The sequence below is a fragment of the Oculina patagonica genome, chromosome 4 (genome assembly GCF_052425735.1).
Source record: "Oculina patagonica isolate OP01 chromosome 4, crgOcupat, whole genome shotgun sequence".
In the NCBI taxonomy this organism is placed as follows: Eukaryota; Metazoa; Cnidaria; class Anthozoa; order Scleractinia; family Oculinidae; genus Oculina; species Oculina patagonica.
Window position 1 is genome coordinate 53,706,903 of NC_135761.1, and position 12,895 is coordinate 53,719,797.

The 12,895-nt window shown below is 37.7% G+C and overlaps 2 protein-coding genes across 2 annotated transcripts in view; one reads left to right on the forward strand and one right to left on the reverse strand.

Moving 5' to 3' along the window:
• The window catches only part of LOC144650686 (uncharacterized), a 192,779-nt gene that overhangs the window by 69,031 nt on the left and 110,853 nt on the right, over nt 1-12,895 (forward strand). The window lies entirely within an intron of this gene.
• Nucleotides 1,641-10,235, reverse strand: LOC144648846 (uncharacterized). The gene is made up of 7 exons (XM_078508292.1): nt 10,170-10,235; nt 9,830-9,878; nt 7,410-7,483; nt 6,023-6,287; nt 3,744-3,921; nt 3,094-3,183; nt 1,641-1,936 (listed from the first exon to the last, which is right to left on the reverse strand). The coding sequence occupies exons 3-7, from the start codon at nt 7,456-7,458 to the stop codon at nt 1,871-1,873; spliced, it is 648 nt and encodes a 215-aa protein (XP_078364418.1). The 5' UTR covers nt 7,459-7,483; nt 9,830-9,878; nt 10,170-10,235; the 3' UTR covers nt 1,641-1,870.

A 12,895-nucleotide genomic window follows, 5' to 3' on the forward strand; every position in this document is an offset into this window, starting at 1 on the left:
TGGACGCCATTTATAAAGGGGATTTACTATTGATTGTGCAGTAAGATTTTACTGCGTGCAGACAATTTACTAGAATTACTCATAAAAAATGTTACATCATCATTTGAATTTTTCGGATTTATTTCACTTAAAGTTCTAAACGTTAATTGTAATTAACAGTCACAACTGTTGAGATTCAGTTGTTTGCGGCACAACTACAGGATTGCTTTACTGCAAGATATTGCAACCGTACGACACCACACAAATCAAATCAAGCCCTGGAAGTACGACAAGTAGCACCAAATGGTGAAATAAAACTGTGAGACTGCCAAAAACTGCAGTGTATCTGGTGTTTTTGGTTTGCAATTTTCCATCATTTACATGTGTCAATATTGCTTTCACATAGGTTTACACTAACACATCTTAACTCATCTTTAGAGATGAGTTGATGTATTGATTTCTGTTGAAAGATGAGACACGTTGTAATGGACGTACTGCGAAACATTTTTCCATGCAAGTCACAAAAAAGACACAGTCAGGTAGATGCAATGCGAGATATCTTAATTCATCTCTAGATCCATTGATTTTCTGTTGGAATATGAGACCCATTCGAGACGCTGTAATGAACATACTGCGAAACATTTTTCCATGCAGGTCACAAAAAAGACACAGTCAGGCAGATGCAATGCATAGGCCATGAAATTTCCGAATAGTTGTTTTTGCAAAGGAGCGGCCATAGCATGCAAGAGCATGATAATTCTGACTTGCTTGATCATGTATTAAAAAAAAGCAGAAATTTGTAACTTGACGCAAGGCGCGTAGATGACTAATCAAAATCAAGAAATTTTGTAGTTGAATTACCGAGGCAACTTAAGCCACTGACCGCGTCAGCAAATGAAGACTGAGGCGTTGCCATGGCCCTAACGGCTCTCCTTGCACGTCTTCCAACCCCACACTTAATATACACGCCTCATTTGCCGCGCTCTGGCGTACGCGGTCTACACGGACAAGAGATGCCTGCGAGAGTGGCTACAACAGACTCAAAAGTTAAAACCGTAAAACGCTACTCACAGCAGTCTAAAGCGAAGCGAAATCGCTCAGCGACTGACATCATACGAGTTTGTTTACTTGTGACTGAGACGAATTCCAATTATTCATGCTCACTTTTTGAGAATTCATAACTTAAATATTATTCCATCGATTAACTTGAATTTAAGACTCAATTTCAGCAAGAGAAAATAAGGCTAAAGAGTAAGCGATTAAGATTTCAGAATGGTCTATTCATCTTTTGGGGTGTTTTGTAAGGGATCTTAGCAGATGGTAGTCTAAACTTCGACAGTGGTGTGTATTTTATCTAAAATAGAAACCAGGGTGTTTGCCATTTGTAGGAAAACTCCGGTTGGTGTGTCCGTTGCATAATGGTAAGCGACATTCCGAATACAGCTAATTCGAGAAAGGTTGTCAGAAAAAGCACAAAAGTGCACGCGCCAAGGCCGAAAGGTGGTCTGGGTATTCAATTGAATTTTGCATATTGGCCTAGAGGAAATGTACATAAAGAAGATTGTTTTCTTCTCAGGAGGCCTTTTTTGTTGTAGATTTACTTTGTTTATTTCTTCTTTCATGTGCTTTTTTGCATAATAATCATAACACTTCTGTTAATGTTCAAACATTTTTATTAGTCCCACTGCCGTAACAAAAAATCAGTAAAATTATTCAGCAAACAAGGCACCTTAGCTTAATATTTTTCAATTTGTCAGCGCTTACCCCACCCAGACACACCCAATGGCTAGCCATATGAAAGATACAGATTTAGAAAGTATTCAAAATTAACAAGAATGCAGAGGTTCTTGGCAGTGCTCCATTGCTGTACGTCTGTAGTCTGCATACTACTTCAGGGTATGGGCCCTTCGTCGTAACAGCGGCCCTTTGTTGTTATGTAGGTTCCATGGCAGCATTCCTGATCAATAACAAAAGGTAATTTTAGAACAACGCTACAAAAACGCAAATCAGTTGCACAGATCTTAAAATGAGGTTTATGTTTTATCCAGCGCTTTTATCTCTTTTGCAAAGATATATAAAGGATACTACATGGTTGCGCGGAGATATGAAATTTGTCTTCGAGTGTTCAAGTCGATAGCTCACGAGTGAGCGCAGTTAATATAATAAAACGCTATAAATAATACATATATATCGCTGAGCCCAACGTTGTAACCAATTCATCCGAAACAGGGCTCTGTGTTAAACCTTCTCTTTACAACAAACCTGATCAACAAAAACATGGTGGCAGGTTTTCAAACAACAAAAACACGTTTGTGGCTAAACGATAAAGTTAACGCTATCTAATGTTCGATTGGTTCCAAAATCGATATAATGTAATATGATGTAGATAATGTTAGAATTTTATCCGTCATGAAATAACTGGCAGTCGAACGTGGGGCTTTAAAATAACTCACCAGAAATGAGTTAAGGGAGTAATTAATGACTTAAAAAAGTACATTGTAACGTGGCTCATAAAGTATATCAAATATCTCAAGGTTCTTCATTGAGACAGCGGTCTATTTGAAATCCGCAAATCTGATTAGTTCTCCCGTATTCGCTGATAAATCACGATCGCAAGGGCGTTGCTCTTCAAAGTAAAAAATATTCTTGATTTTTCCCATAAAACTGTTGGTTTTGGAATTTACTCCTTTCTATTATCTCCTAAAACAACTAGTTTTCTATGAGCGATAGTCAACTCAGCTGCGCTCCGTTGACTGTTCCTGACTGACCTGACTCATAAATAAAACTCGGGCTCGTAGTCTTATTGCTAAATATGATCTTCTTCTGGCCATTGATCAATGTACACGAGTAAAGAAAACGTGAAAATTGCATAATAAAGAAATAGAAGTAAACATTTGTAATATTTAAATGAAAAACTCAAGCCAAACGGCAAATGTCAGCGCCACCAATTGTCAAATCACCAAATGGGATCGCGTAAATGGACAATTTTATGATCATGACTCAAAATGACCAAGCAGCGATCAGAGGTTGAAACCCAAGAGACAGTGATATAAGGCGTATTTTTTAACTTAACATTTGACACAACGGCAAATTATTTTTCTTCGAAAATATTACCTCCGTAGCTGGGTTGTATCCGTGTGTTCCACAGCACATTGGATTCGACACACCCATCGGTTTATGTGAGACGCATCCAAAGCAACACATCTGTAAGTTAGCAGTTATGTTTGCAGAAATATTAGAGACATTCAAGAAAGGCACCATAACATAGCAGGCTTAAGTTACACGGCACGCATAAGTAAAAACTTGTTTCCTTGTACGAGGTTTTGACTCGGGTATTATGCAGAACTGATTTTAATATATGTTATCTTTAAATCATGAAATGCTTAGATAACGTTAACAAATTTAAATTGTTTGTATTAAATAAAAACTCGGAAGAAAACCGAGCTTCAGATGGGATTTGAACCTAGGACCCTCCGTGATCTAGTCCGGTGCTCTAACCACTGAGCTACTGGAGACTCCATGGTGAGCAAGGGTGAAATGCTCACCATGGAGTCTCCAGTACCTCAGTGGTTAGAGCATCCAACTAGTTCACGGAGGATCATGGGTTCAAATCCCATCTGGAGCTCGGATTTTTTCCGAGTTTCTATATAATGCAAAACATTAAGCATGCTTTATAAATTTAAATTCTAATAATAATAATAATAATAATAATATTGATAATTCTTATAATAGACCATTTTTGTTACGCTTCATTCCTTTAGTACCTTTTCCTTGCTGTCATAAACAGTTGTTCCACAACAGGCGGGTGAAAAAATCCCCCCGGTTGATTGTACTTTGCCTTTGCAGCAGGTCTGCCAAGTGGGGTTGTATGGCCGGTTCCCACAGCACTGAGTCGTCGATGAACAGCACAAGTGATTCCAAGAGTTAGTGCAAATGTTCTGTCTGTAAAAAACAATAAATAAAACGGCGGGAATGGAAATAGTTGCTCGCCAATTGCTACTGTTGTAAATGCGCCACGATGAATCAACTTTGGAATTTAACACCTTGTATAATTCTGCCAAAGGGAAGTATTCGTTTCTAGCTCTTCGAATTCAACAAAATCAAGTTGTAGTAGTTATCGTTTTGCTTTAGTCTGCATTTCGCAATGATTTCCACACATGCAAGCCAAACTGCAAGTCACTTGAGGTAATAATCTGTCCCCACAAATTTACATCAACGAATAAAGGGGCATATCAAGAGAAATCAAAGTCTCTTCGAGATATCGACGTTTTTGCATGAAGTATGAGTCGAAGGTTTATCCTGTGCATTGTTCTTCGAACTTATCATTACAGTTTCTTTGTAGTTTAGTTTAACAATTTCCTATCTTCGCGGAGGAAATGCAGCCATATAATTTTGTCAAAAATGGCTCGTCCGCGCCGGGTATTTATACACATATTCCTTAACATTACACAAATAAACAGTGCAAATTTCACCGAGATCTGACAATTCTATACTTTAAAATTGCAAGGACCTTTCGAGGCAGTCGATTACGGCAGCGAATTTAGTAAATGAAACAACAAAATATGCGTTCGACGCTTTGTTTTTGCGACGCCCTATTTGAATTGTTATAGGTAGACCGCTGTTCAATGTGTTCAAGGCCGTATCGTTACGATTGCTTCACGGAAAGGCACGAAAAAAATACGGATATTTCCGACTACTGGCGGAGAAAACATTGTGCATATAATATTGCGGCGTAAACAAATCGTTACACTCAAGCTGCGTTTTGTCTAGGCTCTGCGAGGGTCGGATATCAAGACCCAGGATTAAACAAAAGCGATATATACAGTGAATGCTTTCGAATTATATTTGAAGATGAAATACGAAAGAATTTTGCTGTCTTTAACTGAAATTACACTCGGACTGCGTAGATACGATCGCATGTTGTAAAGCCGATTCATGCAACATTGCTGTCATTCCCTGTCAACGCGAGGTCACGTCCCTAACGACCTAGGCTGATGACGAAATAGAATGGCGTTTGCATGTAGCGACCAAATTTGGCCTAATTTTTAACCACTCCTAAGCTAAAAGAAGCCCCCATCTCTTGCATTTGTTTTAACTTCAATAATATCTTTGAAAAGAGCGAGTTTTTTTGGTATGGTTTATTTTTGACGTTTGTAATTTTTAAACAATGTAAGTGCTAGTGATTATTTATTCGTGTTTTAGTTACGCAATCCATTGTTTGTGCGACGCTTTTTATAGATCGCCTTTCAGACACACGTGCGTTGAGATAAGAAAGCTGACATGTCACTTTTAAAATTGTTATATAACGTTTGTAAATGTGACAAGTCACGTTTATTTCACGAGATCGCAAGTGATCACCCACAGCGGAAAGTAATCCCTTGAGAAATTAAAACAGTCCCTTGAGAAATTAAAAAAGTCCCTTGAGAGTTTACAAATATGTGGTTCCAAATTGTGACCACATAACCCCTATTCTACGTTTTTAGCTTGTAAACAAGCAAAAACGTCGAAAAAACGAGGCGATCGATATGCTTTCAGAAAGGAATTGAGGGTCTTATTGTAGGATATAAATGGGAGTGCTGTATTTCTTCAAATAATAAGCCTACTTCAAATAATCACAGCCTGTATAGGAATTTTGCACAATCATCCCTTTCCCCTAAGGCTGCTCTTAAGAGTTTGTTTCTCCTAGAACTTGCGGGTATACGGCATACCACCATTTAATTGTTAATTTTTAAGCCACGTTTAAAGGAATATTTTTCCCAATTTTTTAAAGGTTTGTAAGTTTGTGTGTTGGAGTAATTAATTAGGTAATTTGTTTTAATTTTACGCCTACGTGCTGACCTTGTCTTATACTCAGTTCTTATTCTGTAATTTGTCAGCAACGACAGTGTTGCTGAAGTCCATTTAAAGCAGAATAAAGTTTTAGTTAATTAGTTGTTTGTTGGGGAATAATACATTAATTGAGAAAGATTTAACGAAAAGAGAAATTTAGGGATCGAGCCCCTATGTACATAATATGACATGAATATACAGGAATTGCACAAACCCGCAACATTCGTTTCCTATCTTGTTCCTTACGCCGTCTTCACAACACAACTGAGAATGACAGTTGTATGTTCGCCCACCACAGCACAAGTGACCACGATACTTAGGATAACGTTGTTTGATGCAGCACAAGTGTGTGTCTGAATTGTAAAGTAAATTACCACAGCGACAATAGGGGTGGGCCTGTCGTTTATCATCGATATCGCGACGCATCTCGTTCTCCGGGGGGCATGCATAATGATATGGCCAACAGTAAATTTCAACGGCTGTGGAAAAGAAATGCATGTGAACATGACTTTTGCAATCAAGGCTAAAAAGGACCTTACGAAACCACGACGGTGAACGAAAACGAGAACGTCGCCAAACAAAAGGTTTAATGAGCAATAAAATAGCTCTGCAGTGCGCTATCCATCTTGGTACATTTCGTTGTCGTACCTTCAAAACAACAACGTGAAATGAGCAAATTTTGCGTAGTCTGGAGAACGTGAGCCATAACGGCGAATTTTTCACTATTCTTGTTTAGATCAAATATTGCGCTTACTTATTCAGCTAGTAAGTAGTTCTGACACCAATAAACGCACTTCATAAGTTACGATAGTTGCGAAATTCTTAAGATATAAATTCATTTTTTTGGTCGGCGCTGTTTTCAGTGTCGCCGTCGTGGTTTCTCAAGGTCCCTGATGACACGTTAAGGAAAATGCTCAACTTTCTGTAACAGAAAACGCCTATGTGCGTAAATAGTACTATGCAACTTAAATAAAAACGATGCTATTGTTCATTTCATGCATCGAAATTTGCATTTCGGAAGTTTTTGTAGGGTTGCTCCAATAATTGGCCGTTGCTATCTTTGCGGTGAAAGACCGTAAAAAAGTCAGGTGTCTTTTCCAGAAACAGGAGGACAATGGACAATGGACACGAAGACTCGAACTCTGAGACAAATATTTTTTCTTGAAGGACAACTAGCATACATTATAGTTCCAAAGTTTTGATCGCATTTTACGAAAACAAAATAACATTTCACGCGAGACCCTCTTTCCTTACACTACAAAAACAATCTTTGGACCTCTCATCCGCGCGTATTGGTCCTCGTATTTGTCCTCGCAGTGCTGTGATGTAAGTAGTATAACAAGAAAAGCCGTTTCCTTGAATTCAAATATTAAGACTTTTACAGAACCAACGTATCAAAAGCTCGCCAATTCTACCAGAGTTTCGCAAGATCTTTTTTATCGGAACAAGTCGTTTACTTAATGAAACCATTTTTGTTTTGGTAATTAAGTTTTGTATTCTTAAGAACTACATACTTGACTTTGTTCTGATATTACGAGGAGAAATTACATTGATAATCCCTTTCAGGGTGGAAGGATTAGTTAGAAAAGTGTTCAACTTACCCAAGAAAACAACTGCGGCGGTAGCAAAACTAAAAGCAAACTTCGCCATAGAAATTGATTTTCAAGTCCAAAATCTAAAACAAGAAGCAATGAAGACCACAAAAGTTAAGAACAAGTTTTAAAATAAAAACTTTTTTTTAAGGATTTCTAATTTAGTGCTGTTTCAGCGACATATTTTAAGTTTTGCAATTCATGATTGACTAGGTTATTTGACATTTTCATAGCGGAGCTCCCGCAGCGTAACCCCATACCTAACAGAAATCAGTAAATCTTTATAAACAAGCCAAAACATTTTGGTAATGTCATGAGCGTACGCCCGAAAGTACAAACTCTGTGGAAGGAGAGGGGAGTCCCAAGGCACCCCGCAGGGGAGAAGAGAATGCCGTTTTTTCTTGGCAGGAAATCGCGCGATGCTGCGCTTTTTGTTGAAAATTATTCCTTGTGTAAGTCAACTTAGCCGAGTTCTTCTGGTTTACTTGTTTACGGCTCAATCCAAGCTGAGGCTGTCATCATCTAAATCGATCAAGTCCACTTGAGTAAAAGGACAAGACCCAGTAGTTAGGTAACAAACGTTACTGAATTGCTAAGCCTAATTTCATAACCAAAATACGTTTTCACATTACGAACAAAATTGCCTCTTTTGTACATAATATATATCCTTGTAGTAGCGTAGCTGTATTCTGTAAATAGTGTGGCATTTGTATTAATATTGTAATTTAGAGTAAGAAACTATAATTTATTGTAATTAGAGTACCTGTATTAGTTTTTGTAAGTAGTGTGTGAAATTTCAATAAAAATAATAATTAAAAAAATGCCTCTTTTGTATCGGCTTTTTTCGGTTCTTCCCGTAAATTCTTTGCTGCTAAACTCGTTTTTATTCAGCTGCTGCTTCTGTCGTACATGCACCTGATTTTCATTTAGTACATGTTTATTGAATTTAGTTTGCCGTAAGTTGATTTTGGTTTACCGTTAGCTGAGATTTCTTTGTGTTTTTTTCTTTGGAAACATTGCAAACTCAAGTAATCAATGGGTAGCACCGCTTTCGGGCCTGCCTAAATTTATATATTATTTCTTCATATTTGACAGAATTATGTGTGTTTTAGTGACCTTTTATAAAAGAAGACACTTCGTGATGTCTATAACATAGAGTGTGCATTTCATCAGTGTTCAATCCTGACTAGGTAACTTGAATTATGTTTGCCTTTGTAATATCAGTCAAAAGACAGACATGCGAGCTCGTGGTAGACATTTCTCATGCCTCAGTTGGCGTTAGTTTATGATGTCAAGAATTCGGTTCAGAGAGGGTGAAAGGTATGTGGATGCCGTCTCTTCGGCTATAAATCAATCCTCGATTGTCAGTTCTTTTTTTAAATTCGAGTTGTCATGGAGAGTTTGGTTTCACTCGTCTTGTTTCTTTGGTCGTCCTTCAAAACCCTTCACAACGAAAAGGTTGGGTTATTCCCTGTGTCATCGTGAATCTTTTATAGCTTTGCTGGAGAGGAACATTCTGTTTGATGTCTTGGCCACACTTCCTAAAGGTGACAGCTTGCATGAGCTAGCTGAGGGGTGACTCTGGAGATGTCATGCTTTTTTATTTCGTCGCTTTCCAATTGTGTCTAAAGATGTCTTTACACTCAAACTGTTCTATGTCTTTGTTAAAATTTATCTCTCATTTTATCTCTCATTTTCATAAGGTTAGTCATGCTAGTGCCATGGTCTTCATCTGCAGCTCCCTACACAAATGTATCGTCAGATTTGCCAGTGACCTCTTTAAGGTCACCATGAGTGCCGAATCTAACTCAGTCTCTGATTTCGCTTACTGGTATGCACGCGCTACGTTTTATCATGTTGTCATGTCCCTTTCTATACATACTCTGGTGCATGGAATAGCACGTTTTATGGCACGTGGATGACCGGCTCAGCATTGCAGTCCTTGGTGATATAGTAATGCTTCACGCTGAAAGTTACTTCGTCCTCGAAGCTTTTCTCGTTTAATGGAGGACATGTATGAGTATCTGAGAGGCTAGGGCCTATGACTTCAGGCTTCTGTTGTTTTTTAGAGAGTACATGAGCATCAGGGCATGTTCCTTGTCTTACTAGCTTGGATGTTTCTATGTTCCAGTTGAACTTAGCCTCGCGCAATTTTGCAAGATGCAGTCGATGATTTTATTCTAAGTGAAAATATCTAGAACCTGTGATCATAAGTGAGCTAACTAGCGCACTCAATACTGAGCCAAAAATTATGAACTTACTTACGCGTTTTAAAAGTGCCGCGGTCAGTCGCGTTCGGGCATTTTGCCTTTTTTTTTCATTTTAAAAACTGCCGGCCATTTTTTTTCCTTTTTTATCGAAACAGATGAGCATATTAAACTCGGAAACACCTTTTTATAACATATTTAAATCACATCTAAATAACTTACCTTTATTTGTCTCAGAGCCTGTAGGATTGACTGACAGTGAGAGGAAACGCTAAACAAAACAACACAGATCACAGAAAAAAGAGTGTTAAGTTTTGAGGTGCAACTGGACTAAGGGATAACTAAAACTGAAAAGGATCCACCGCGACTATTTTGTAGCCGGAAGACTGTATCACAAGTTAATAGACCATAAACATAAACAACCTTTTTTGTCTTCCCCCTTAATGGAAGAACAGGAGACGAAATTGCGTGTTCTATTCATCATCATTTAAATGAGCGAAGAATGCAAAGAAAATATATATAAAAAAAACACAACACCACAACGTCTATCTTCGATACTTACTTGTCGCTGTTCAAACTCAACTGAAAATATTGTTCGAAATAATCCCAACTTATGTTTTGTCTGTTTAGTGAGCTTCTCGTCAGAACAAGTTTGTAAAACAAAAGTCATTAACCTCTAATTTTTATTCTAACAAGCAATGTAATTCGCTGAAACGGTTTGCTTAGTCGTCGATTTGTCCAATGGAATAAAGTGTTCTATTCCCGTTTTGTCTGCCACGTTTAAATTCAAGGAGCTATAATTCCGCCTAAATTAACCGAAGTGATGGCAGACTTCCGTAATTAACGGTGAGTTATAAATATACATTTTGCTTTCTTCTCTGTTACAAAAACAGACTGGTTTCAGTTTAACTTTTTACAAATGTTCTAATACCTGAGTTCTTTTAATAAACCAAAATGATAATTTTGAGCTTTGTGATTGATTAATCTCCCAATTATTTTTAAAAATACAACAGACAAATCAGTCATAATAAATTATAATCAAAAGTGTATTGTCAGGTATAGTGTAATATATTAACATATAGTGAATATTTTCCTCTCGTAAAATCGTGATATCAACCTAGATTACAAAACATGCGTTTTAACCCAAGATTCCATTCTCGTTAGCTTGATAAATTTGCACTGCTCGCGGGGCAAGAAGACAAACACAGACTGTTCATTCTCAACTTCCGCCAGTCACTCAAAGAATTAAAATAATTATTCACAATCAAATAAACTGTTGACTTTATTATGAGCGCCATGATTGGGGACATTTGAGAAATTTTAAATGACGTATGTGAACGGAAAGTGCAGCCTATATCGTATTCTATCTTCACAAACGAGAGTTACAGCTCTTCGTCAAAATCAAGACTAAGAGGAATAAATACAAAGAAAACAAAAGTTCTCTAATGCTTCCTGATTAGATCAGACAGATGTTATGATGTGATTATTCAGATTCGTATTGGCATATATTACTTTGTACGCATAATAGCGAAGCGCGCGAGGTCTTAAAATAGAATGCAAATGAGTATATAACTACACCGAGGCTCAAAAACAACAGCGTGTTCTGAGAGAAATAGAAGGAATCTAGGCGAATGTTTCGTTTCATGTAAGTGTTTAAGGAATACCGCTGCTTTAGAAAGTATTTAAGGAAAGTCGTCCGCCATTTCGGTTTGTTTGTCTGAGTCTTGTCTGAGTCGTGACGTCACTCGCGCGCTTTGCTATTACGTTCACGTGAATGACAAGATAAATTAAGATCCGCTTACTGTGCTGTTTGAGAGGGTCTGGGCGTTTACGTATTTGGATGGAACTTAAGCTACTGTGATCATTAGGCAGTATACTTTCATGAGATGTTTGTTGAAACGCAAGGGCAATCTTTTACACAAGAAGAATGACCATTTAATTTATGCCTTCGATTTTTGTCACTTATTGACTCCAGCACAACCCACTATGCCCTTACCCCGCCTTCTCTCTCTCTCTCTCCTTCCCTCCCTGCAAGCCTTTTTGCATTCTAAAAGACGCCGAGGTTGCCATTTTTAAATTTTATAGAGATTCTCCCTCACACTGGTCTAAAGTTTTTCTCAATCAAGGAAACTACGTTTACTCTGTTAATTTTGTTCTCGAAATGGCAGGAAAGAGTAAAATAGTGAACACAGGATTAAATTAGATTCAATCTCCATTTATGAACACAATTTGGAACCACTTGAAACATGGGTTTATTAGAACTAGAAACCTTTATCGAGAGGAAACAAACAAATACTCGCGCAAAATTTCAACATGCAGTGTCTTTTCTCACTGCGCTCAATTTGAAATGTCACGTAGTGGATATGATTTTATTCTACGTAACCATATTTAGAACCTGTGTTGATTTGTGTTTCAGCATGAATAAGCCAACTAGCGCACTCAAAACTGAGCCAAGAATTGTGAACTTACAGGGGGGTCTTAAAAGTGCCTGTCAGATGTAAGAGGTTAAGGAATGCCGGCTGCTTTAGAAAGTATTTAAGGAAAGTCGTCCGCCATTTCGGTTTGTTTGTCTGAATCTTGTCTGAGTCGTGACGTCACTCGCGCGCTTTGCTATTAAGTTCACATGAATGACAAGATAAATTATAGGATCTGCTTACTGTGCTGTTTGAGAGGGTCTGAGCGTTTACGTATTTGGATGGAACTCAAGCTACTGTGATCATTAGGCAGTATACTTTCATGAGATGTTTGTTGAAACGCAAGGGCAATCTTTTACACAAGTGGAATGTCCATTTAATTTGTGCCTTCGATTTTTATCACTTGTTGACTCCAGCACAACCCACTATGCCCTTACTCCGCCTTCCCTCTCTCTCTCCTTCCCTCCCTGCAAGCTTTTTTGCACTCTAAAAGCCGCTAAAGTAGAAGGGGTCAGGAAACTGGACTATATGTCAACAGGACGCGTTTTTAGGCTAATTTTATTACTGAATGCAATAATTTTAATTTCATAAGTACAACGATTTTTTTTATGATCACGAGATCCGGAGTCCATTTAAAGTTAGTCATTAAAGAAAATATAACAAACGGAGGGATGTCATGTGCTTTTTACATTAAGCACATAGCACATAGCTCATTGTAATTTTAACAAGGAAGTTTTATTCTCACTTTAAAAATCAAAGAACCTTGATTAGATTGTCAAACTCAAATTCAGTGACAAGTCTGATCAGAATACCAACCCGGGATTTTAACAAGCTAATTAATGTTTTTAAAAACTAGCAATGGTATATAGCAATT